The following is a 26,163-nucleotide window of genomic DNA, read 5'->3' on the forward strand; positions in this document are numbered from 1 at the left end:
GGTTGATTAATGAATTAAAATTTATTGTGTCGTGAGTCAACAAGTCCAGTAAGATCTTGTTCGATGAGTAATTGGAATAAGTTTCTCTATAAAAAAAAGGGAAAGGGGGGAATGGGGGATGATTGATGAAATTAAATTAGATAATATTGATGAATCATATAACAAGAAGAAGATGTTGGGTGATTGAAATAGAAAATTTAAAGAAAAGAACCAAAAAAGAATAAGAAAAAAGCTATTGGAATTTTTTTTTTAATAAGGTTTGTTTCTTAATTGAATTTCTCTTCTTGTGGTTGCTCTCACCTATTTTTGACTGTAGATGTAGTATTTGCAGATGTACTACTTAGTTGTTGTTGTTGTTGTGTTTTAATTTCACGTTTTTGTAAATTCTTAGGTGTAGGTAGGAGTTCTCTTTATTTTTTTACTGTCTTTTCTTTCTTTTCTCTCTCTCTCCCTTTTAGTAAATGTTTTGTTTAGTGATTCTTTTGGTTTGTTGTTTTTTTTTTTAGTCTTGACTTTTTGTGCTCTTTTTTGTTTTTTTAGATTTCAAGTTTGCTGGTAAGTCAAAGTAAAGTAAGGTGGTGGTGGTGGTGATTGATGATTAATGATTGTTTGGTGTATGTGTAAGATTTGAAATTGAAATTTCTGTCGGTTTCTTTTCTTTATGTTATTTATTTTATGTCTTGAATTTTATTTCTTTATTTCTCCGTTTCAAATCACACTCAAAGTAATTTATAATTTGGGAGTGGTGGTTGTAGACAAGTCGAAATTTGCAAAACTAAGACAATACAAAAAAAAAAGATAAATACAACCAACGACTATTATTATTTAACGTTGCAACAAAAGTGGTTGTTAATGGTACAAAAGGTTGTATTAGTGGTAATGGTAGTAGTAATGCTGGTTGGTGTATAATTCACAGCCTAAAATAGATGTAGATTATAATTTGTGACAAATCTAGTAGAAAAGAGATGAAAAGAGGGAAAGGGGGAAAGGGGGACGATTAGAGATAATTAAATATTCCAGTAACTGTTCGTTTACATATAAATTGCTGTATGAGAAGAGTGTAAAGACTAGTATGAAAGAAGAATTAGATTTTGATGATGTAGTGAAGGACTAAACTTATAGTAATGGTAATTGATGTTTGCTTTATTTTTTTTATGGCTCAATATTTTGATATCTTCTTAATTAAGTAAGTTGTCAACTTGAAATTTTGTCAAATTCTTTTTACTTCTCCAAAAAAGAAATTGGTGATAATCTTCCTCTTCTTTGCCTCATTGATTTTTCTAATTTCATTTAATGACTATGTTGATGTTGCTGCACTGCACCATTTAAACTTGCATATTACTCCCATTTCTTTTCCGTGTTGGTTGGTTCATTGGCGGTGGTAGTGGTTGAAGTTTTTCCTGATGCCGTGAAATTTTTTTTTTTTGCGTCTACATTTGTTGTTTCTAATTTCGATGTTTTTGGTTAAAAATTGATTTTTGTAATTTCAAAATTTTATTTTTCCTTTTCATTGTTTTAGATTCTAACTTAAACCTCCTTACTCATTACTCTTTCATTTTCTATCATTTCTTGGATGTGACTAAAAATCTTACCACCACCGCCATCTCCTTCCTCCTCCACCTCTTAGTCTTAGTCTTCTAACCGTGATAGTCAACAATTAGTACCATTGTTCTATTCCTTCATGACGTTATTTCTTTCCTGATTTTCAAATCACCCAAGTTTTATTTTTTTTATCCTCCCATTGTAGGTTGCAGCTGCAAAGTTTTAAACATACATTCTCAAAGTAATTTGTTCGGCGTTCAATAATACTCCGTGTATTGTCCACGGCGTCGTCGTTGTTGTGGGTACTACTTGTAGTTGTAATTCTTTGTCGTCGTCGTCGTCGCGATAAAGGTTGTGACTTTGCATTTACTTGTTTGTGCCCCCACCCTCCACAATCCCATTTTATTAAATGACGAGTACTACAATATAATTAACATTTTTTTATTTTCAATTGTGCAGACACTTTTCATTAATTAAATGTCCTTCCTTAATAATACGGAGAAATAAAACTATATTATACAATTTTGTGATAAAGGCTAATTCAAGCCTCAGTACTCCTTACTAATTTTTCAATCTCAATCCAACTGTTTCATTATTCCTCCTCCCCCCCCCTTCATATGTGAATTCAACTTTTGTGGAATTTAACTCTCTCGTTATCATCGATATCATTAATATCGTCTAGTGCTTTTTACATATCGTTGTTTGCGGTTCTTACATCGTTACGAATTGTTTCGGTTTCTTACTTGTGTTGGATTCTTCTTTTGAAGATTTCAACGCGTATTTTGAACTTTTGTCAATACACAAAATGGAGAAGAAAAAAAAAACATTTCGAGTGCACCACAAAATTAACAAAAAAGAAAAGAAAAACCATAATATACCCCATTAGGAAGGGTTATAAACAGATCTAATGATTATGGCATGTATCCGCAATCACTGATCTTAACTACAACTTACACCACCTATTGTTACTTCTCTCTATGTTTAACTTCTTCTACTATATTAATAGCAACATAATATAGCAATTAAACAATTATCCTTTGTTGGTTGGTTTACTGTAGATCATTATTACCATTGTTTAAAATGAATAAAGATAAAAAAAAGGAGTGCTGTGCTTAAACTAGAACTAATAATGCACTGGACTACTTATCCGAATCATCCCGTTTCATTGGCAACCGTAACAACAACAACAATCGTGTTACTACAATGAATTGCGCCATATGTATAATATGCAAATACAGTTGTTTTTTTTTTTTGGAAGTATAAATGAAAACAAAACAAAATTTTTAGACCAGTTTTTAGTTTCAAATTTCATGAAAAAATATGCAATGGAATTCAATTAAACAATTTCGCAACCACTACCACCACCATACGAGAAATTTAGATAGAAGAAGCGAAGAAGTAAAAATGGAGTCACGCAAATTTCAAATTTCGTTAAAATAAAACCTCATTGCAACTTAGTTCCATTCACAATTGCTATTCTTGTTGATGTCTTAAGCATTCCAAGCAATTTTAAGTTTGCTCATTGACATTTTTTTTTAATTAATTAATTTACCCCGTTACCCCGTTTTGAATCAATTAAGCAATTGACAGTTCGTATATAATTTTAAAAAGTATAAACAAACAACAACCGAATCCCAAATCAAGTACTTATGACTGGGGTATAGTTTATTGATTGCTACTACTACTAGATTATCGTCTTTTCACTATATCAGGTGAAATAACAAACAATTAAAATTTAAAACAGTCCAAAATTTTTGCAACGCCAAAGTTTTGTTGTTGTAAGAAGTGGGTCTTTGGGCATTTATTTGCTTACTTTCGTTTTGTTTTATCTTGATACCTATTTGATTTCTTCTATTTTTAGTAATTGATATGGTACCTGGTCCACTACAACCCCTTTTGAAACCGTAATATGTCTGTAGAAGAAGAATTAGAACAAAAAAATGGAATTGTAAGAAAACTTGTGACAGAAGAAAATGCTCTTTAGTTTTTTTTTTACAGTTCCAGATTCGATTGAACAATTTATATACAAAAGCTTCAAAAACAAAAATAATACAAACTAGCTTGTATTATAACAACAACTCTATCAATGACTATATCATGACAGTATATCAAAAGATTTGAAAATTCTAACAATCAATTTAAAGTATCTATGAATATGACTTTGATATTGATTGATTCAATATCATCAAAACGCGCATAGAGAAAACACCACCCTAAAATATGAAACATGAAGTAAAAACCGCTTGGGTTGCACAAAACTTGCAAACTATATATCCCTTACAATTATTAAGCAATCAAATTGCTCATAATTCAAAACATTTCAGGGTTTTGTTTCAATTTGTTGGGGATCTTACATTTTTATTCTTTTCAATCTTTTGCATTAAGCGAAAATGATATTCGATGCTTCTAAAACTGGAGACTCTGTGTAACCTACCCACCTTTTGATTTTTTCATTTTTGAATCAGTTAGAACGACCCATAAATTCCGACATTGTGAAATCACCTTTATTCAAACAACTCTGACATAGTTTCTGATTATTATTAGTGTCAGTAACATTTCTTGGATTACCATGACAACATTGACATTTTTCCACTGGGGTCTCCATTTCCACAACATTTGATGGTTTTTCACTCTTTTGTTCTTTTTTCAATTGATCAGTTATAACCAGTACCAATTTCCTTATGTCTTCCGGATCCATCTTCATATATTTTGTAGATTGGGTAGATCGTTCACTAGTGGGTCTTTGTAGCCAATGATCTTTTGCAACATGAGGCAATTCAAATGTCTCTGGTCGCTCATCTGACTGCAGTGACTGATTGTAACCATTTGTATTAGGTGTTGAAGAGCTATAGAAATTAGTTGCTGGTTGTGGTGGTGGAGCTGGTTGACTATTCGAAGGATTATATGCAGCAGATTGAGAAGGAGGTACAGTATTATTTGAAAAATTGTTTGGTTGAGAATAAGTTTGTGAGTTAATAGCTTGTTTAGGAGATAGCGTATTCTTATTATTGGACAGCATTTCTTCGAAAACCCTCTTAATGAAATCTTCTAAAAAGTCTGAAACCATACGTGGTGTATCGCTTGAGTTGGCTGTGTTGGGTATAGGTGGTGTCTTATCTTCACTTGTTGTATCTTTTTCAACAGCTGCACTGGGTTCCAGTATTTTCTTTTGCTCTATCATCATTTCTGATAGTTTTTTCAATACATCGACTAATTCCTGATTAGTTGAGTTATCTGCCATTGGTTTATCAGATATTGGCTTATCCCCATCTACTTCTATCCTCTTTTTCATTTCTTTAGCATGAGCTTTTTGACAGTGTAGATATAAATCATAATATTTCTTCAACTTATCTCTAGTTATGTTGAAATCTTTGACCAATTCATCCCGCTCATTTCTCAATGTGCTATTTACTCTTTGTAATTTATTATTCTCCAGTTGTAGTTCCTCATTTGAATATTCTTTAGTTTTCAATTTTGAGTTTTCCAAAGTCAAATGATTATTCTCATGAGAAAGTGAACGATTCTTTTTAGTCAACTTATCATTTTCAAACGACATTGAAGTAAGTTGATTTTGTAATTCATCTCGTTCATTAGTTAAATAATCAATTTTATGTTGTAAATTTTCCAATTTTAAATTCTGTTCTTGTTTTAATCTTTTGATTTCATACTTTAATGATCGGATATTTTCATCATCTTGATATTTCTTAGGACTATTTGGACCTGATCGTAATTGATTGATGTGATCAGTGTAGTTTTTTGTTGGTGAAGTTGCCAATTTCTTGGGCAGCAAAGTAGGTTTTTGTGGGATTGATGACGAAAACTTTGTTGCTGGCGGTGGTGGTGCCGATTGTGCTGATTGACGCTTTCTTTTGATTGGTGTTAAATCGTGTTCTGAATCACTAATATTCTGATCATACTTGTCGTCGAATATCGTAAACTTTTTCATCTTTATCAGGTCGTCATCCATAGCATAGACTATATCTGTTAAATCTGAAGTTTTTGATTTAGGTTTAGGTTTTATTTCTGGTGATTGTTCAAGAGTAAAACTTTTAATTATATCTTCAGTTGAATCTTCCATGGAGTTGTGTCGGTCTGTACGTGAGATGGGGTTTCTATTTTCTTTATTAAATTCAATTGATCCAATGTGAGTATGTTTTTTTTGTAATTTACCGTTTTGCTAGCAGGTGTATGTTTTGTTGTAATAGACGCTATCGATGATACAATTCAAAATGTTTTAAGTTTGTTTTGATGATGTTTTTAGGCTTTTTTTTTTTCTTTCTTCAAACACAGAAATATATTTGCTTGTAACACGCGTATTATTTTTTTTTTTCCGAGTCAAAATCAGTGTCGCGGTTTTGTTAAATGTCTTACATAACCAAACAGAAGTTCTTTTTGCGACATTCATAATTTTTGTTCACAGTTGTGCTTCATACCACATGCTTCTTCTTGGTGTTAACACTCGTGCGCTCGCGATGCCTAATCTCATTTTTTCTGTGTGCACAATGAGCCATATCAGCCATAGTTATGTCAATCAACGATGACATTCAAAAAAAAGGAAAGAAAAAAAAACCCTTCCATTGAAACTACTTCCAAACTAGTTATATTACACAAATAATGTCTGATAGAGTATTAGAAATCAATGCCTTGGCCAAAGAATTGAAGGCTAACTTGAAACAATTCCCTAACTTCCCAAAAGAAGGAATTTTATTTGAAGATTTCTTACCAATTTTCACTAAGCCAGACTTGTTTAATAAATTAGTCAAAGCTTTCAAATTACACGTTGGCGAACAAAAAATCGATTATGTCATTGGGTTAGAAAGTAGAGGATTTTTATTTGGTCCAACTTTAGCTTTGGCTTTGAATGCTGGGTTTGTTCCAGTTAGAAAACCAGGTAAATTACCAGGTCCTACCTTCAAAGTCGAATTCCAAAAAGAATACGGTTCTGATGAATTCGAAATCCAACAGGACGTTATCCCTAAGGGTGCAAAAGTTTTGATTGTCGATGATATTTTAGCTACTGGTGGAAGTGCTTTTGGTGCTGGTGAATTGGCTAAGAAAACAGGAGCAGAAATTGTTGAATACTTGTTTGTCATGGAATTGGATTTCTTAAAAGGTAGAGATAAGTTAGATGCTCCAGTGTATACTTTGTTTGGTGGACAAGAAGAAAAGTTTACTGAGTAAATTACAGAAAATAGCAACAAACGATAAGAATATTATATATATATTAATATAGAGATCTAATAATCATTACTCTTTTCCTCTTTATTTTCGTTTTTTTTTTTGGTTATGATTCTGTATTAACTATTATCCTCCATTTTTCCTTTAACCACTTTTGAAAATTAAAAATGCCATATCACCAATATAGAAATATATGAAATAACCTTGTTCATGTGTAACATAACTTCCAAATGATTTACCAACAATTACATGCCATGTAGGACCATAAAGTTGATCCAATTCTTTTTTCAAAAATGCAGCAATATCTTTTTCAATTTTATAAGTGGCTATTGCCTGGGACGATAATTCAAATATTTTAGTTTGAATTTCTTCGGCCAAATCAGATGCTTTCAATATAGCTATAGATCAATTTGTGTGTATGTGTTGGCCAAAACAAGGGGAACACAAAAGAAACACACATTCATGTTAGTATAAGTCTTGAATATAACTTGATTTGATAAGAGTAAATCTCCAAACAAATTACGTACGGACACTGGTTTCTTCAGACATTGTATTGAATCGTGACAAGATGGATTTCAGGGAAGATTAGATTAGATCAAATTGACAATTTGCAGGTTGGTTCTTTTTTTATTTATTTATTGTTTTTTTTTTTTGGTCGTATTCTATCACTCATTTTTTTTTCTCTCAATGGTAATTGATTATTACGTTAACAGTAGTTCTTGTACTTCAACTTATTATATTACGATACAAATCAATAAAAAACAATCTACAAAATACTGATTATAATTTTTCATACCTTAATTTATTTGCTAAAACATCATCTTTGAATTTATCAACCCCTAGTGCACTTGTATGGCCCCAGGGTTTCAATTCATTTTCCTTGTCGATAGCACCAGCAAAGCAATTCAACCATCCTTTTCTTGAATATTTCTTATTGACTGCATCTAAAGTATCCTCATGGATCAAATGCGAATTCAACCCCACATTATCCAAAATAGTACTGATCTGTAAAATCAATCCCAAAGTGGTAATGTAGCCAGATTCGCCTAAATCTTGATGTCTAACAATAGCCTCACACACAGCATCAGCATAATCTTTATTACCCTTGGTCTGTTCCAAAACCAAGTCTCGTGATAATATCCCACCCCATGTCTCAAACGACATCTTGGTGGCATGCATATTTTCATGAGACGTACCAATGTCATGTAACAAACTGGTGACAAAAACAATTTCTGGATCGAGAGTCCAATCTGCAAATTGGTCCTTAATTATAGCCACGCTGTAGAAATATACCCTAAGTGAATGATTGAACGTCTCGTTTGGTAACCTCTTTTTAGAATAATCATAAACAAACTTAGTTAATGGCGAATCAAGTGGCAATTCGGTGTTAAGTTGAATAGAAGGTTTTTTGGGATTTGGAATTGCTTGTTGAACATCTCTTGAAATTTTTATGAATCCGTATTTTGACATGATGAATTCTTAGTTAGCAAAAAGAAAAAACAAAAATAAAATATAATTAATTTAGTTTCCTTATATTTATATAGACTTCAATAACAGCAAAGGATAGGGGTGTGGAGGAAGAAATGAAAGTTTGCTATAACTGAGCGGAATTACCCCACGGAAGCTTTTTCTTTTTTGCAAGGGAACATCTTTCCGGGTTTTTATTGTATGAACTCGGATATTACACAAAACCTCATGTTTTCCGCATTTCCCTCTCATTTCTGTACATGAATTATGAAGACCCCAATGTCTCACTGGATCAACGTATTCAATTCAGTTAACACTTTTGTAGCAAAACCAGTGTTTCTATCGTAAAATTCTTTATGTACATGGTTTCCTTCGAAAAGTGTGGCATGCATTATTTCTTGTAAATACATGTAATCAAGAACAATAAGGCTTTGTTTGTTCCTCCCCATCAACTTTTGTATCAAGTTGTCTGTCAACAGATATGAATTATCAATTTTTAGATATTTCAAACTAGGAAACTCACTCAAATTTTGGATATCGATCTCTGAAGAACCAAATAACGATAAATTTATCCCACCATGGTGAAACACTACATCCATGGCTCTGAAGACAAACACCGGGTGTAATTTGTGAATGTTAAGATACTCAAGGGTAGATCTGCTATGGTAGATCAAAGTGGCTAATATATTGCAAACTTGGTTTATTGGAGATTTCACATGGGCTTCAGGAACATTCTCATCTATGGCCATCCAGGAATACAATGGAGATTTGGATATCAAAATACTTCTGAAAAAGGGATAATAATACTCAGTCAAACTCAATGGAGCCAGTGTTTCAAAGATTAAAACTTTCAATCTGAATAACGGTACTTTATCTAAACGCATTGTATGACGTGTAGGGTTGACATGAGTAATCAAGTTTATTTTTAAAACAGAAACACATTTTGGTAACCTATTCACTTGCATTAACATATCCAAAGAGTTAGCTGTTAAACACACTTTATATAGGTTTGAAAATTGATTAATAGAGTCAAGAATGGCTTTTTGGTAATGTTTAGCTGTCGTAAATTTTGGAGTTAGGAACCAATCAAGGCATCTAATACTGTAACAAAGTTTGCTTTGTTTAAGAAGTCCCATTGCCACAAGGCTGATTGCTTTATTGCATTTGCATAGACTAACCATAACGGGTTCAAGTGTATACAATAAAAAAACATGTCTATAGTACATCTCTTTGCAAGTGACAACAAAATGGTAAATGTGTTTTAGCAGGCCATACATGGAGTAGTTCATACTCAAAATCCTAGCAATTAATTCATGAGGAAGCACTAAGATTGATTGTTCCATACATGCCAATAAATTACTTTCCAAGCACTTTTTAATATTTAACACCATTTGTAAGCAATGTTGGGTTTATACTCTGTCTTCTCAATTGTTCTTATAGAACATGAATACACTTTTTGTTAAAGTGTTGCAAAAAAATGGGAGGAAAAAAAAAACATATGTAGAAGTGAAGTAGGAGACACACGAAAGAAATCCAGACAACACAGAATTCAAATTAGCAGTAGTTATTGCTGTTGAATTAATATTGCCAGTGTCGTCAATGTAAGCATTCTATTTAGAAGACTTTGTATGATTTTCTTCAATTGTATTTGGTTGTATAAACTTCTGTTGAGTAGTTGTCATACCTTATTTTGATCTAACCATTTTTTCTACATGTCTACAGACATCTATCGTTAAACATGAGAAGATACTAGTTTTATGGCTAATTCTTAGATGTTGTGGCTCCATCAATGCTAGGTTTGGTCTTTGCAAGAATCAAGGAAAGCACTGTAACAGTAACTGATACTGGTTGTAAAAGGTTGTCATAAGAAATCAACAGAGTGCGAATTTCTCACATTCACACTACCCTAACGAATCTTTTTCAACTTCGAGGAATCTCATTTAACTTCAGCTTTCTTCTGGCTACTACAATCTTCACTTACAACTAGAATTCATACTAAAAACATTCGATAGAAACATCATGGTAGGGGCAAACGCTTCATCGATATCCACTCAATATTACAAATTGGCTCATTTGGGGTCCATAAGTTATACCATTTATACATCGTCAGATAATAATGATCAAGCATTACTAGAGTTGGAATTGACAATCAGACACAAATGGCCACAAATCCTAGTGACTTATTATAACAAAAGTTTGTATTATTTTGTGTTTGGTCACAACAAGGTCGATTCAGAAACGATTGACTTGACTAAAGAATTCCCACAACTATCTACCAAATATACCGATACTGTGAACGTTGATCAGTTCCCCAACCCTCACAAAAGCACCAAAAATGACGATAACTTGGCGTGGGCTAGCTTGAGTTTTTTGAAAGCGACGAAAAAGATGATATTATACAACTTGTCCTTAAGTGGCGCAATAAAACTATTTGGCAATTACTGTGTCGCACCCACCGGTGATTCTGTGTATTCTATTCTTTGTATTGATCCAATATTATTCCAAAATGGTGATTTGGTGGTTTCTTGTGTTGAAAAACCTTTCACACAATTATTCAGCTCATCCGTTGCATACCCAAGAAACCTTGCAATTGACACTAACTTTGTCATTTATTTGATTCCCAGTGGTATTAGATGTCACTTATTTGATCCAACAAGTTTGAGAAATAATTTGATTGAGAAGCCACAAATCGAAAACGGTAAGCTATTAGAGTTATTGAAAATAACGACAGGTGTTCAGTGTGATGAGTCTACTTTATGGGTAAAACTTATACCGAACCTCAAACATTTGAACAACCAAACATCGGCAATTGGAAAATTTATTCATTCCGTGGAAAATAAGAAATTCATTTTGTGGCCATGGGATTTGTGTTTGCTACAGTTTGGAAAGTTTGAACCCGCCATAGAGGAGGAGGGATTGCTTGAATCGTCAGAATTAAATAATCCACTACACTTGATTTCCGACTTTCTTGACTTCCGCATAGCACATAATACTCAATTGCAACAACAGAGAGATAGTTTGCTGGATCAGCAACAAGGAGAAACAGTTAACGTGCCCTTAAGTGCTGGTAGTGTACACGCTACTGGTGCAAATTCTTTTGGAAATGTCCCTGATATCTCAAAAGATGTAGACACCGTCGGTTTGAGCACGACAACTCCTATAGAAACGGATTTATTCAATTTGCAAAACACAGAAGAGTTTTTCAAAAACGATAGTATTCATATGAATCTTGAAGACCAAATTCATAAAAAGGAAACTGAACCTGAAAATGAAAGTGAAAATGATATGGAAATTGACGATCTATTTGGTGGCGATGAGAGTGATGATAACGATGATTTGGAAGAGGCTGGCAACGAAGAAGAAAAACCCACACCTTCAAACAATACTATTGACAAAAATGGCGTAATTGGTAATGCCTTGGAAGAGGCATTTATTGCCGATGCAACACCATCTAAGGAAAATATAAATCTCGATTCTAAAATAATGCCACCTGATTCAACCAGCGAAGAAGCAGTCCCTGATAAAGAGAATTTTAAACCCAAAGAGACAAAACCATCATACATTGACATTTTGAAAGATAAAATGACTATTGAAAAGATTGTTAACAGCCCGGATTATAAAGATCCTGGTGCCCCTCTTCCCGTTGTCCCGACTCCACTAGTTCTGTCTACCGTTTCACAATCAGCTGTGACAACGAATCCACCTTCAGTAGGATCAGCGCCAGGACCAGCGCCAGGACCAGCGCCAGGAACTGAGACATTATACGAAGCAAACAATGCATATGCACAGTCTTCACAGATTCTGCAATTACCCCAACAAAAGTCTGCTTTTTCTCCAATTTTATTTAATCCTATTATAAAAAGTGATATAGACACCAAGTACGGAAAAGGAGGTAAATTTTATGTTGCAAAAGACAGTTCCACTAATGGAAACCTTGACATGAAGAATAGATCACTCAGAGCAACTAGTGTAAGTGGTATGGAAATTCCATTCTCTAGTGAGGACAAAAAACGGCTACAACAAAATTTAGAAGTACTCGACTCTTCTACTACAAGTGATAATGAGGGAGGAGAAGATATAGAAGATGACGATAATGACTACGAAGATGAAGGCGATGACGACGAAGAAGAAGAAGGGGAGGAAGAAGAAGAAGAAGAAAGTGATGAGGATGAAATATCAGATATTGGTAAATCTACGCCTTTGAAACTTAACACTCAAAACGAGTCAGTGCCACCCCAACAAAGTAATTATAATCCTGTCAATATCACTGATCTGGGATCCAATACCACCAATAACATTACTGATAAACAGGGTTATGAAAATACAGAAGGGTTTGGCACGCCTTTCCCCAATCAAATATCCAAATATTCTATAAAGCCTGAATCACCATTCGCTAGTAATGAATTGCAAAGTTCAGTTTCGCCCATGTATTTTGACACATCACAGAGTCACCAATCACCTCAATTGCAACCATCCACTGGTACTTTAGAAGTTTTGAAAGCCAGCTCCTTAGAGTCTCCGTCTAAAATCAGTGAATCCTCAAATTATTTGCCGCTAATATTAAGGAGCATTAATGTCTCCACTATTCCAAGTCTGTATTTGATGAACAATTTAATAAGCAGTAAGTTGTTGCCTTCGTTTACCATAAGTGATGATGACTTGGAAAATGATCTAGATATAACTAAAAGCAATGAAATGATTGTCAAGTTGGGATTTTTGAAGGAATTTCTTGATTTCATGTCTCCAAATATTATTTTTGATTTAGGCTTGATGAAAAACGACGAATCCGATTATTATATAAATGGCGTGAATGACTTGTTGTTGAATCTGGACCCAGGTATATCGTCTGATTGGATTTTGAATAGTTTGTCAAAAGTTTTTCCTTGCACTTATCCAATGAAATTAATCGAGCTTCTTTATGATTTTAAAAGTTTAGAATTGGAAGATCAACTAGATAGTCAATTGAATTTTTTGAATGAAATTGCCGACGAAGAAGACTTTGTTGGACCAAAAGCATTATACCGAAAATTAAAGGCGTTGGAATGGGATTCGTTTTCTTTGAATGAACTGAACAAAACCAGTTTTGAGAAGTATAAAAATGTGATGGAAAAATTAAGTGCTGAAAACACGGTCAGTGATGATGACTATTTCAAGTTACCAATGGTGAAAACTAGAATATTGAAAAATGGCAATATTGTGAACTTGAACAATATTGGTTTGAAATTTTGGAAATATTTAAACTTTAGTCCTGTGAAAAAACAGAAAGACTTTCAAATATTGTTGATTGCTGAAACTCATCGTAACACAGCTTCTTATGCAACTGAGTTTTTAGACCAAATCATTCAAAACTATAAGGAATGCAATTTTGGAACAATTTCGAAAGTGAATTTATCAACAGTAGAGACTCGTTCTGATTTGGAGCCAATTTCGGATGGATTGGTTCTAGTCCACAAAGAGCATGATCAACTGTACAATGATTTTTATATACAGACAAACAAGAAGTTGATTTCACTAGTTGAATTGATAAAATTGGATTTGATTAATAAAACAAACAATTTTGAATTTGGTAAACCATTGCTATTGTTTTTCATTGATTTCAACGACAGTTCAAATTCAAACGTGCAAGTGTGCAAAATCTTTAGAAATTTCAAGGTGGCATTAACAACGCATCAATTGCCATTGGTGGATATATTTACTAAAATTGTACCATCATCTCTTTTAGTTAAGAAGGTGCATCATGAAACTGCTTTGAAAGTGTTTAGCAATTACAAACTAACAAAGATTTCTATGAATTTATACAACGAATGCCCTAATGATTTAGCTAACAAGTCCATTGTTAAGAATTTGTTCACTACAATTGTGAAAGATCCTCCTTCCAAAATACAGTTTAAATTCATGAATAGCAGCTATAGAGACAATAGTTCAAATGATGACATTTTTCTTCACCTAGCTTATGAAAGATCGATCGATAACAGTTGGTTCGTGGCATCTTGGTCGGATCCATTGGGTCGGGTAGTTCATGTCAAATCGTGGTACTGTTCTGATTCTGTCTCCAAATCTGAGAAATCAACATACAGAGGTGACATAATGGATATTATGAGTATTACAGACGATATATGGAGCATATCCACAGATTTATTTAAAGTTTTAAACGACGAACTAGGTTCATTTGGAGGGAAGAAATTTTTGGTTTTGACCAGGATCAATAGCATCATACCCGATGTGGAATTAGTTCATTGGAAACGATTGAGTCTGAAGCATAAAGAAATATCACTTATAGTTGTATCTGTGCGTCAGACTCCCAGAATAGTGGGTTCTAATGAGTCTGAAGACTTAGGGCCAAAAAGCAATGATTATGCTCCCACACCAATGATACAAGACAAGGATATCTTTTTCGGGTTTAAGCAAACATTTTCTACATCTAATACTTCATCGCCAAGTGCGTCAGGAGGGGCTCTTGTCACATCCCCCAACAGTTTGAGTTTGCACTCCCCACAACAATTTCTCAATGCACCAGCAAACTTTTTATCTCCTCAAGATCTCATAGCTCCAACCTCACTGGGCATTTCTGGCGCCAAACCAGGCAGCAGTGGTATTGACCCTGAGGTGGTATTAGAGAATCAAGATAACGAAGTATATGGTGTGATACCTAAAGTGCCACTCCCTTCATTTAATTCACCCACAAGATTTTGTATGAAAACAGGATACTTGATGATGCAAGTTAATCAGCCGTCAGAAGAGGAGTATAAGGATGACATTAAGAAAACTTATCTAGTATACGAAATCAATCTTTTAAGTTGCTCAAACTATTGGAATTTGGATGTTTTGATGAAATTGATAATGCTGCAGTACAAACAAATGATTGCATTGAACGACATACTCTGTATGAATCCTATTGTTGGAGAACTGGACATTTTGGGAACTCATTCTAGAAATAATGCCATAGTTCCGTGGCATATAAATGCTGTAGGGAAATTATTGGATTATTTAGTGCACATATATGTAGATAAAGATTGAAAGCTGTACATAGGTTTAATGAGTATGGCCATTTCGCACGACTTTTTTTAGTTCTGTATTTTTTTTTTTTCCTCCCAGTCGTTGTTCAACAAATGCTACATTGAAAAAAAAAACAGAGATCTCTGGTCATTAATATTCACAGCAATTTACACATCATCTCAACTATATCAAATGTCAGACAGTGATCTACCAGTTCAAGTTAAAAAGGAACCATCTTTTGCAAACGATGATGATTTGACTTTTGATGAAGAGTTCAGAAGAGCCGGTGATCAAGAGAATAAAGAAGTTGAGAATCCAGATGATGGTAGATCGTTAAAACGTACCCGTGAAGAGCTGGAACAGGAGGAGAACAATGAGAAAGAGCAAGATCAAGAAGCTGGACAAGACGAGGAAGAGCAAGATGAAGACGAGGAAGAAGAAGAAGATGATGAGGAGGAAGACGAGGAAGACGAAGTTTCTAGCAGAAGAAAACGGAGAAGAGGGGCTAATCAATTCTTTGATATAGAAGCAGAAGTCGATGATGAAGAAGAAGATGAGGAAGACGAAGATGAAGAAGCAGAGTTGATGAGAGAGGAATTTATCACTGATGACCATGCTCCAGTAGAAACAGTGGAAAAAATGCCACAGGATGATAGATTACACAGACAATACGACAATCGTCGTCAGCAAGCAGAAGATCAAGATGCAGAACAATTGGCAGAAACTTTAAAGCAAAGATATAGAAAAACCCATTCAGTATACAGGGGTGAGACCGCGGCCAGTGGTACTGTATCGCAAAAATTATTAATGCCATCCATCAACGATCCATCAATCTATGCTATTAGGTGTACGCCAGGTAGAGAGAAGGAATTAGTTCGTAAATTATATGAGAAAAAGAGAACACTCGAGAGACAAGGAAACCCGTTGGATATATTGACTGTGTTTCAAAGAGATGCATTTACCGGATATATATATATCGAAGCAAAAAGACCTGATGCAATTGATAAAGCTCTAGTCGGTATGGTAAATGTTTTTGTCAGAGACAAATTATTAGTTCCAGTGAAAGAGTATCCTGATTTATTGAAGCAAGTAAAATCATCTGATGTTGAAATACGTCCTGGTATTTACGTAAGAATCAAGAGGGGGATTTATAGAGGAGATTTGGCAATTGTTGATAACTTGTCCGAGAATGGTTTGGATGTGCGTTGTCAAGTTGTTCCAAGACTTGATTATGGTCAGAATGATGAAATTGGGCCCGACGGTAAGGTTATAAAACTGAAAATCAAGCCATTACCAGCATTATTTAGTGAACAAAAGGCAAGAATGTATGACCCATATAAACTCCAGATGGGAAGAGTTCCAAACAGTTTTATATATCGTGGTAATGAGTACTACGATGGATATTTGTATAAAGATTTTAAATTACAGTTCATTCAAACCAAAGATGTTAATCCTACTCTTGAAGAGTTGGACAGGTTCCAAAATCAAAATGATGAAGATGGGTTAAACTTGCAAGCTATAGCCGCTACATTAAAGGGAAATAATGCGGGCGAGGGTAAATCATCGACAGCTTTCCAACCTGGAGACAAAGTTGAAATTCGTCGTGGTGAACAAGCCAAAACTATTGGTATTGTTGTTGAAACTGCTTTGAACGAGATCACAATAAAGGTCACAGACAGTGGTGATCCTAGATTTGTGGACCAAAGATTGACAGTTCCTGCCAATGATTTAAGGAAAATTTTCTATGAAGGTGACCACGTAAGAATAGTTGAAGGTAAACACTTTGACGAGACTGGGTTAGTCATAAAAATTGATGGTGATTCTGTCGTTATTGTCAGTGACCAAACAAAAGAGGATGTGAGAGTATTTGCCAATTATCTTGTGAAAGCAACTGATGCTTCCTCCAATTTCGATTTGTTGAACAGCAAGTATGATATTAAGGATTTGGTTGAATTGAGTGGTTTAACCGTGGGGGTCATCATCAAGGCCGAAAAGAACATATTTGATGTGCTTACTACAGATGGACGTTTAATCAGTGTCAGACAATCTGGTATTGCCTCCAAACTCAAACAAAGTCGCCGTGAACAGGTAGCTACAGATCGAAATGGTACGACTATAAGAGTAGGTGACACTGTCAAAGAGTTGTTAGGTGAAAAATCCAGAGAAGGTGCTATTTTGCACATTTACAAGAATGCATTGTTTATAAAGTCCAATGAGATTGTGGAAAACTTAGGTATATTTGTTGCTAACCGTATGAATGTTACAACTGTTGCTACTAAAGATTCAACGGTGTCTAAAAGCCTAGGTCCGGATTTGACAAGTATGAATCCAAACTTGAGATTACCTAATCCTGTTGCTGTCGCTGGATTAAAAACTAGAGTTGGCGGCAGAGACAAATTGTTGTACAAAGATGTAGCTGTTACTAGTGGTAGTTACAAGGGATTGAAAGGTAAGGTTACCGAAGCTGACGACTTGTATGCCAGAATTGAATTACACACAAAGAGCAAGAAGATCAAGGTTCTCAAAAATAACTTGAATGTCATTGTTCATGGTCAGCCAGTGCCCTATTTAAGATTTATCGGTGCGGCACCAGAATTCTCACAACCAACTCCACCAACGTATGGTTCTTCCAGTGGAGGCAGGTCTGCTTGGAACGGAGGTATGACACCTTCTGTATCTGCTGGTAATGGTGGTGTCTCAGCTTGGGGTGGAAGTAGAGGTGGTTTTGGCGGAGACGGTGGTAAAACTCCAGCATATGGTGCTGGTGGTGCCTCAACCTGGGGTGGTGCTTCTGCTTGGGGTGGCGGGGCAGGAGGAAGCTCTGCTTGGGGTGGTATTAAAGGTGCAGGTTCCGTTTGGGATAGAAGTAAAGGTGGAAGTTCAGCTTCAAGTGGCAACCAAGGTGGCAACACCGCCTGGGATAGAAATAAGGGAGGAAACTCCACCTGGGATAGAAGTAAGGGAGGCAGTTCTTCCTGGGAAAGTGGAAGTACTTGGGAAGGTGGTAACAATACTACATGGGGAAGTAAGAAAGGTAATACCAGTGCATGGGGTCGTAACTGATACCAAGAAATGTTGTTTTTCTAACTGAAGTGCGCTCCCTTGTTAGTTCTTCACTACTGTCTTTGTTTATTTATGTTGATGATTATTGTTTTGAATTCTGTATAAGTACGTATAGTTTCATGTATACAACCTTTTTTTAAAAAAAAATACCAAATATAATTTTAATTGTTTTCACAACCTGGACAATTATGAAGAACTTCGTGCACAAAAACATCACAGTTGATACAAAAGTCTTGTGAGCATTTTAAACACCTATATCGTGAACTAGTCATCGACTCTAAAGTTCCCTTGTGTGTCCCTAGCTTAACACCTTCAGGGAATTTCAATTGGCACCCAAAGCAATATGTGCTGTCGTATATTGGGCTCACTTTCACCTCTTTGTAGGGAGCAAGTGGGACTAAATGATGGTATGATCTTGCTAAATGGGTGGATAATATTAGCATTAGCCCACACACAGGACATATGGTAGGCAAGTTGCAAACTTTACACTTACATTGAGGACATTGGTACCCAATTACTGAAGAAGATGTTGTTGCTACTGCCGCTGCTGGCTTATTTGTTTGAATTTCCACAACATCCTTGGAATCTTCAGAGCCTTGGGTTGGGAAAGAAGCGTTCAAGTGCGGAAACTCAACTATGTAGTCGGACCCACCAATAGCTGATGTCAATGTTGGTTGTACTTTGGTCGGAAACCCCATACGCAAGACTGGAACACCGTTTTGCTCCGATTCTTGTATTTGTTTTTCACTTTCAGTCAATGGCAAAGGGGTCACTGATTCCATCAACAATTCCTTAAAGTGTGATTCATTCATGATCACACCGTAGTGTTTTGATTGAGAGTTACGTGGCTCATTATTAGTCCTGTTTACTAACTCTTGACAAATAGCCACCTGGGCAGATAACCCTATAACGCTTGCCTTTATCTCATCTTTAACTAAACTGTCTATGGTTTTGTGGATATCACCAGGATCACTTGTAAACAAAGCTCCAAATATCACCAATATCTCCTTTGAATTTTTTGAATTATTGGATGTAGAACCGAAATTAAACTTCAATAAAGACCTAGCCATTTCCAAGGAATTCTGTAGAGAAGGATCTCCCTTTGGTTCAAATCTATTATGTTGTCTGGCTTTCAAATTTCTTATTTTGTCGACGTGATATTGTGGCAGGCCACTTACCTCACTAACTAAATTGGCCACACCATTTCTCATCAATATTATTCCCAATCGCGATATAGGGTTTTGGTCAAAAAATTCAACAACAAACTCTTGTAGATAATTCAATGTCATAGATAGCCTTGTGGGTCGCAAATCCTTTTCACTCATCGCCAGTGATCCGTCTATAATGATAATCAATGTTCGAATAATTCCTCTCTGAAACGGTGTACTGGGATTTTTCATTATCTTCTTCTTTCTATTTTCAATAATCGATTGCACCATGGCTTCAAATGAGTTGCCTCCTTGCTCATCATCTTTCACAATATCCCATGATCTTTGGTACTCATCTTCCCAGGCATACCCATTGGCCCCTTTCAAGTCACTCACTTCACCACGACGTGATGATCGAGTTCTTGCTGACATACCACTCTTTGCTCCTCCAGGTGATGCACTTTTCTCTGGAGCAGTCGAAGGAAGTTTAGAGGACGGCGATTTAGAGCCCATGTATTCCTCATCTGAGTCATCCATCTTGACAATGTGTAGTTTTATTTCTTCGGGGATGTATTTCAATATATGCCAAAGGCTGAATTGTTTTTCTCTACTAGACTACGCTTTTTTTTTTAGGATCTTGTTGCTCAATTACTCTCTACGTACTCACCAGAATAGAGAAAGATTGAAAAAAAAAAAATTGTGCATCACTTCTTTGAATCTATAAACTATTCTTCATCGTTTGCAAAGTGTCTCTTTTTACTGTTATATTTGCCTATTGGTTTTTTATAATTAACCGTTCCATCATCATTTATGTTGAAAAATAAGTTGTGAAATTCAATTATTTGCTCATCTGTAATTTGTCCCAACTCATCCTCTAGAAATGGAACTTTTTGCATCATATCCAACGATATCAATTCTTTTATATCATAACCCTTGTTTTGTAATGGAGTGATTTCAAAAATCTTCCCATCGTAAATATGCACTCTTTCATTTCCGTAAAACTCTATAAATTCATCCTTTGAAATGCTACAAAACTGATTCTCTGGGTATTCCTTACTCTCAATATCTGTGTTCTTTTTGATTTTTGGATTTGGTGCCGACTCATTTTGTTGAATATAAAAATTTCGTAATAGTTGGATTCCTTCTGTCCTACATATACCCCCGATACTGGAATAAGCTGCGTTAGGCAAGGTGATGTCACTATGTATTGATAAAATGGTACCATTTCCTCCGAATCTATCATTCCCACAACCAAATATTACTTTTTTGATGCCCAACTGACGTAAATAAGATGCACACATAATACAAGGCTCCACTGTCACATACAAAATTAAATCATTATAGTCAATACTCAGTTTTTGTTCCCCAAATCGTTGTAAAGCAATAAATTCTGCGTGTTGTGTACCATTTAGAGAGTGGTTGGTATAATTGTAGCCTATGCTAATGATTTTATCTGATTTTGAATCCACGACTATACATGACACTGGTGTCTCATTATTTAGTAAGGCTTTGTAACCGACAAACAAGCTTATAGCCATGTACTGAAAGTGTGAAGTAAGATCTGTCAGCATACTTCAACTCTATCAAATCATATATGGGTTTGGAGCTACTGGTGTGGCAGGTACTAAATTTTTTTTTTCTGTCAGCCTAAGGCCCTCCTTTCTCCTCTGTATCTTTTTGTTTGGGGGACCAAGATCAATTACTTATAGAAGAAAAAATTAAGACTTTTGTTGCAATTGAGTTTCGAGCTTTAATACTGTACTTCCTTTTACGCAAGAATGTCAGAACTACATAAAGCATTCCTTAGAAGAATAAAAGAACAAGAGACGGCTTTGGGATTGTCCGGCTTAGTAGATGAAGATGACATACCAGAACCTGCTGTTATGCCGCCGACTGGCAATAGCAGCTCCACTGCAAACACTGAAGACGAGACAATCTTAAGAGATTACAAACAATTCAAAGAAACCAATTTTATACAAGAATTTTATGAAAATGAGTTAGGTCACAAGTTTAAAACGTATTACAAACCTTCAAAGAAACCTGGATCAATACTTTTCTGTCACCATGGGGCTGGTTCTTCGTCTATGACTTTTGGAAACTTGGTGAATCACATTGAAGATGAGTCTGTGGGAATATTTTTATTTGATACCAGAGGCCATGGAGAAAGTGTGGCAACATCCGATTTTTCCCTAGATACATTGGTACAAGATGTATCGTTTGTATTGGAACAATTCAGTTCAAAACATCAGCAGACATCGATATTTTTATTGGGCCACTCATTAGGGGGTGCAGTTTTGGCAAAATATTCTACATTATATCCTAGCGATATTCTCAAGGGGTTAATATTATTGGATATTGTAGAGGAAGCAGCAGTGCAATCACTCAATGCAATGCCCCTGTTTATTGCTAGAAGACCACTCCTGTTTCCCTCGCTATCTAAAGCTATTCTGTGGCATATGAATTTTTTGTTATTCAATGAAAAATCTGCTAGACTATCAGTGCCTGATTTGTTCACCGACAAGTTGACCTGGATAACCGATTTAAATGCTACCCAACCTTATTGGCAGACCTGGTTTTCTGGATTATCTGAGAACTTTTTGGGTTTTAAAGGGCCCAAACTCTTGATGCTTTCTACACATGAAAGTCTAGATAAGCAATTAATGATTGGACAAATGCAGGGAAAATATCAATTGGTAGTCTTCAAGAATAACGAAAAGTCTGGGCATTTTGTTCATGAGGATTTACCTAATCACGTTGCCGTGTGTCTTACAGATTATATAAAACGAGCTGTTGCGCCAGAAATATTTATGAAAGAAGATTTGGGAGTTGTTCCCAAATGGGGAGGTAAAATAAACAAGTAGTAAAGTTGTATATATTATCGTCAATTAATCTACACTTTTATTGCTAGAATCTATTTCATGTTGTCTCTTTTCGATTTCTTCAACCAATTCGTCGATTTTCTTACTGGCATGTGGGAATCTAGGATTGATTAAAAATGGTCGCAAATCAAATCTATTGTCGTCAGGTGAATATTGTTCAGCGTGGTATGCTGGTGTCATGGTAGTCATTTTATGTCTATTAATTGCATAGAAAAACCAGAAACGTTTCACTTTTTCGGCAATTTGTTTAGCACTCAAATTGTAAGGAGGTTGAGACCATTCATGATACAATTTTATAAACATTGCTAATGGGCCACACTTGTCGACTTTACGTAAAGTACCAAATCTCGATAACTCGTCGTAAGTCATTCCCATGTCAATCTCGTCACTTTGAACATAATCTTTGGTGATTGGTTCTAACTCAGCCGTTGGTGTGGCAGTTAAAAACTCGTGCAATATTGGTAAGTCAAAATTTTTCTCGGCCCAGGCAATAAATCTCTTTAAATCAGTTTTAGAAATACCTCCAATTGGATTGATATCAGCAGATGAGCAATCATATTTTGTCAAATATCCACGTAAACATTCATCAACGTTGGCACTGCCCAAAACTAGTAAACCAGGGACATTTTTACCTCTAGTCCATGGTAACAATTGGGCAAAAAGATAACTCAAAACCATTCGTAATCTTGCCTGGATATTTTGTAAAGCCAAATTTTCTGTATTTGATCCTCCAAATATCTTGAATATTGGTTTCTTCCCAGTAGCAACTTCGAAAAGAGAAACAACTGAAGTGACCAAGTTGTCCATGTTCAAGTCAACGTGATATGAGCCAATCTTTGAAGCCAATTCTTTACTTCTTGATCTAGTTTCTTTCGACGAGTTTTCAGTACCCATGAATGAAGTGTAAAAAATGCGTTGGGCGATATCTTGTGGTGTCTTTGGTACAAATCCTTCGTCGTGAGTAATTGCTTGAATATCCTTCAACACTTGTTCATCATTAGGAATTGCCTCTACGACCAATCTGCACATCAGGTGAACAATAACTGCAGTGGCACAGGAATCGATACCTCCACTTAATGGTAAAAAATATCCACCACATTTAGATCTTCGCAAGTAGTCCCATAACCAACATGCTGGCCCAAGAGCAATTTCTTCTTCAGGTGTATGATACTTGATTGGTTGTGGTTTCGATGGTATGATTGAATGATCAAATACATAATCACTTGGAGATAATTCCACATCCGTGTAAATAACTTTGAATTTTTCCAGTTGATTAACCGCTTGTACACTGGCAGATTTTTGATTTCTATAAGCTCTAACGTCATCCAAATCTACTGTAGCACTTATGACCTCGACATCTTTCAAAGAAAATTGCGATGCCTGGGCCAACACGTTACCATTCACAATAATACTTGCACATCCGTCATAATATAATCTATCTCCATCACACCCTTTTTGATTGGCATATAAATAAATACCGCCACATTTCTTGGTTGCTTCAGTGATCAACTTTAATCTGGTATCCAACTTTCTCAACTCATGATGAGATCCACTGGAATTGGTGAATATTTCTACTCCGTCTAAAGCCATGGCAATATGGGGTGATTCTGGTGTAAACAATTCCTCACAAGTCTCGCATCCTAATCTGGTTTCTAAAGTTTGAACAATGCAATCACCAAATGGAACTCTAGCTTGACCAGTAATTTTACTAATGAATTTTGGCAATTGATATTCTTCGTGGTATTTGGGTCTATTCCAACCAGTAAAGTATCTCATTTCTCTATAGTTTCCATCATTGGCCAAATATATCTTGGGTCTTATCAATAAGATTTTGCCATTGTACGAAATGATTCTACAATTATATTTGATTGATTTGTGGATAATTGGTATACCAATGTCTAATAAAATCCCATGAGTTTCAGGATTGGACAAAATCTCTCCGTAAACTTCCCAACTGTGACGATATAAATCATTCTCAGCAAAATGATCGAGGCATCCATAACCACAGACTTCCAACTCCGGACCTACCCTCAATTTTGCACCTTGTCTCTTGGCCTCTTTGATAGATTCAAAAATTCTATCTCTGTTACCTTCAAAGTCTAAAGCCCATTGGTTTAAGTTACAAGTGGCAACAGTGATATAGTTACCCATTTGTCAAGTTGTATATGTGTTTTGTCTTTTAGCTTAGTAATTTAAGAAATGTAGCTTTTCTTTTGTGCTTGTTTTTTTTTTTCGTTCTGTTTTGTTGGGCTAGGTGAAAGAATACGCTGGGGGTGTCAGCCAAATTATGGATGAGTCGCTTTTTTTTATTGGAATGTACTAACAAAATTGAAGAGTAATTTTTTGCCCGTATCTTGATAGTAAAGATCAAGTCAGATAAAGAGCGGCTGATAGCAGGATCATAAGATTGAAAATTTCACTTGAATGGATTATTTTAAAACTTATGACAGTACCTACCGGCGTCCCGATAAATATTGTCATGTTTTAAAATTGCTATCGGCAAGTCCCTTTGCTTTCCGACGGAATCCCAACGGAATGCAATGCTGTGATAAAGCCATATGCAGTCTCCAATGAATTTTTGTTATCAACAATAAACTAGAGCATGACAAACTATAAATAGATAGGTTGTCCCTGTCTTGAATTATGATTTTATTTTCATTTTCAAATAAATCTACACATAATACCCACTATTACATCAAAGATAACATAACTACAATGCACAAAGATTCTTTAGTTGTTACTCCTTTAGCTGACGCTCCATTTGGCTGTTCAATTGAATTACCAAGCTATTGTCAAAACGATCCCTCTCTTTTGAATGATGAAGATTTTGCCAAGCTTGATGATGCTGTTCAAAGGCATTGTGTTGTTCTTATTCCTGACCAAGTAGAATTGTCTCCAAAATCTCAATACAATTTAACAAAACGATTTGATCCAACAATCCCAGAGCCAAAAGATACAAGCGGTGGTTATGGTCATGGTAAAGAGTTTAGACATGATCAGTCTGTTTTGAAGAAAGATGGTTGCTCTGTGAAATCTCAACCACAAGTCCAAATTTTGGGTCAAGGAACCTTCTCTCCAGATGAACCAGGTAATGAAAACGGGGAAACAATTAATTTGACTCATCCTTCTCATACTACATTCCACCATACACCTTTGACTGAAGATCAAATTAAAAACAAAGACCAAACCAGATTTTATAGATGGCATATTGATAGTGCCTTGTACGATTTGTCTCCTCCAAAAGTTACTACTTTGTTAGGTATTAGAATCCCTCCTACAGAATACCAAAAAGTTGTTTATGAAGATGATGGAAGCGAATTGAAGCTTGCCAGGGGTGCAACTTGTTTTTTCAGTGGGGCTCAAGCTTTCAAGAATTTGAGTGAAGAAGATAAAGAATTTGCTTTAAACACCACTGTTGAATATGCCCCACATCCGTATATATTTATATCCTCTGCTAAGGCAACTTGGGATGGTTTGACAATGGTATCAGAGGGGAAAGAGCGTGATTTCAAAGATTTGCCAGAATGGGAAGAGTCCAATGTCAAGAAATTGCCAATGGTATGGACAAATCCAGTAACCAAGGAACATCATTTACAAGTGCATGGATGCTGTTTATATAAATTGCACACCAAGAAAGCTGATGGATCAATAGAAACTTTAGAATTGAAAGAAGCTAGAGAAAAAGCTCATAAGTTTTTGAGACCAGCAATCGCTCCTGAACAAATTTATGCCCATGCTTGGAAACAAGGTGATTTAGTTATTTTTGGAAATAGACAAGTTACCCATTCAGTTGTTTCTGAACTAGCACATTTGGGAGAAGCTGGTAAAAGATTGATGCACCAATGTAATATTGCCAGTGGCAAAGATCCTATAACTGTTATTTAGTTTAA

General features: G+C 35.4%; 13 protein-coding genes across 13 annotated transcripts; 6 read left to right on the forward strand and 7 right to left on the reverse strand. All coding sequences in view use genetic code 12, as the record gives it.

The window, feature by feature from the left end:
- Positions 1-4,003: 4,003 nt before the first annotated feature.
- On the reverse strand, positions 4,004-5,620 carry CAALFM_C201420CA (uncharacterized protein; the record flags this gene model as incomplete). The annotated part of the gene is made up of 1 exon (XM_717404.2): positions 4,004-5,620. The coding sequence occupies one exon, from the start codon at positions 5,618-5,620 to the stop codon at positions 4,004-4,006; it is 1,617 nt and encodes a 538-aa protein (XP_722497.2).
- Positions 5,621-6,156: 536 nt separating this feature from the next.
- Positions 6,157-6,723, forward strand: APT1 (adenine phosphoribosyltransferase; the record flags this gene model as incomplete). Its single annotated transcript, XM_717405.1, has 1 exon — positions 6,157-6,723. The coding sequence occupies one exon, from the start codon at positions 6,157-6,159 to the stop codon at positions 6,721-6,723; it is 567 nt and encodes a 188-aa protein (XP_722498.1).
- A 141-nt stretch (positions 6,724-6,864) lies between these two features.
- Positions 6,865-7,269, reverse strand: CAALFM_C201440CA (dynein light chain; the record flags this gene model as incomplete). The annotated part of the gene is made up of 2 exons (XM_019475202.1): positions 6,865-7,118; positions 7,248-7,269. The coding sequence occupies 2 exons, from the start codon at positions 7,267-7,269 to the stop codon at positions 6,865-6,867; spliced, it is 276 nt and encodes a 91-aa protein (XP_019330747.1).
- Positions 7,270-7,500: 231 nt separating this feature from the next.
- CAALFM_C201450CA (cyanamide hydratase) lies at positions 7,501-8,190 on the reverse strand (the record flags this gene model as incomplete). The annotated part of the gene is made up of 1 exon (XM_717406.1): positions 7,501-8,190. One exon carries the CDS (start codon positions 8,188-8,190, stop codon positions 7,501-7,503), a length of 690 nt encoding a protein of 229 aa, XP_722499.1.
- Positions 8,191-8,471: 281 nt separating this feature from the next.
- Positions 8,472-9,578, reverse strand: CAALFM_C201460CA (uncharacterized protein; the record flags this gene model as incomplete). Its single annotated transcript, XM_717407.1, has 1 exon — positions 8,472-9,578. One exon carries the CDS (start codon positions 9,576-9,578, stop codon positions 8,472-8,474), a length of 1,107 nt encoding a protein of 368 aa, XP_722500.1.
- Positions 9,579-10,206: 628 nt separating this feature from the next.
- On the forward strand, positions 10,207-15,204 carry SRB9 (Srb9p; the record flags this gene model as incomplete). The annotated part of the gene is made up of 1 exon (XM_717408.2): positions 10,207-15,204. One exon carries the CDS (start codon positions 10,207-10,209, stop codon positions 15,202-15,204), a length of 4,998 nt encoding a protein of 1,665 aa, XP_722501.1.
- Positions 15,205-15,375: 171 nt separating this feature from the next.
- Positions 15,376-18,246, forward strand: SPT5 (transcription elongation factor; the record flags this gene model as incomplete). The annotated part of the gene is made up of 1 exon (XM_717410.1): positions 15,376-18,246. One exon carries the CDS (start codon positions 15,376-15,378, stop codon positions 18,244-18,246), a length of 2,871 nt encoding a protein of 956 aa, XP_722503.1.
- Positions 18,247-18,407: 161 nt separating this feature from the next.
- On the reverse strand, positions 18,408-19,826 carry CAALFM_C201490CA (TFIIH/NER complex subunit; the record flags this gene model as incomplete). The annotated part of the gene is made up of 1 exon (XM_717414.2): positions 18,408-19,826. The coding sequence occupies one exon, from the start codon at positions 19,824-19,826 to the stop codon at positions 18,408-18,410; it is 1,419 nt and encodes a 472-aa protein (XP_722507.2).
- Positions 19,684-20,118, forward strand: CAALFM_C201500WA (uncharacterized protein; the record flags this gene model as incomplete). Its single annotated transcript, XM_717413.1, has 1 exon — positions 19,684-20,118. The coding sequence occupies one exon, from the start codon at positions 19,684-19,686 to the stop codon at positions 20,116-20,118; it is 435 nt and encodes a 144-aa protein (XP_722506.1).
- Position 20,119: 1 nt separating this feature from the next.
- On the reverse strand, positions 20,120-20,932 carry CAALFM_C201510CA (tRNA(adenine34) deaminase; the record flags this gene model as incomplete). The annotated part of the gene is made up of 1 exon (XM_717415.2): positions 20,120-20,932. One exon carries the CDS (start codon positions 20,930-20,932, stop codon positions 20,120-20,122), a length of 813 nt encoding a protein of 270 aa, XP_722508.2.
- A 240-nt stretch (positions 20,933-21,172) lies between these two features.
- PPE1 (carboxylesterase-mitochondrial 37S ribosomal protein YmS2) lies at positions 21,173-22,255 on the forward strand (the record flags this gene model as incomplete). The annotated part of the gene is made up of 1 exon (XM_717416.1): positions 21,173-22,255. The coding sequence occupies one exon, from the start codon at positions 21,173-21,175 to the stop codon at positions 22,253-22,255; it is 1,083 nt and encodes a 360-aa protein (XP_722509.1).
- Positions 22,256-22,279: 24 nt separating this feature from the next.
- Positions 22,280-24,424, reverse strand: CAALFM_C201530CA (glutamine-dependent NAD(+) synthetase; the record flags this gene model as incomplete). The annotated part of the gene is made up of 1 exon (XM_717417.1): positions 22,280-24,424. The coding sequence occupies one exon, from the start codon at positions 24,422-24,424 to the stop codon at positions 22,280-22,282; it is 2,145 nt and encodes a 714-aa protein (XP_722510.1).
- Positions 24,425-24,988: 564 nt separating this feature from the next.
- CAALFM_C201540WA (uncharacterized protein) lies at positions 24,989-26,158 on the forward strand (the record flags this gene model as incomplete). Its single annotated transcript, XM_717418.2, has 1 exon — positions 24,989-26,158. The coding sequence occupies one exon, from the start codon at positions 24,989-24,991 to the stop codon at positions 26,156-26,158; it is 1,170 nt and encodes a 389-aa protein (XP_722511.2).
- Positions 26,159-26,163: the final 5 nt, after the last annotated feature.

This window comes from Candida albicans, chromosome 2, assembly GCF_000182965.3.
Source record: "Candida albicans SC5314 chromosome 2, complete sequence".
Taxonomy (NCBI): Eukaryota; Fungi; Ascomycota; class Pichiomycetes; order Serinales; family Debaryomycetaceae; genus Candida; species Candida albicans.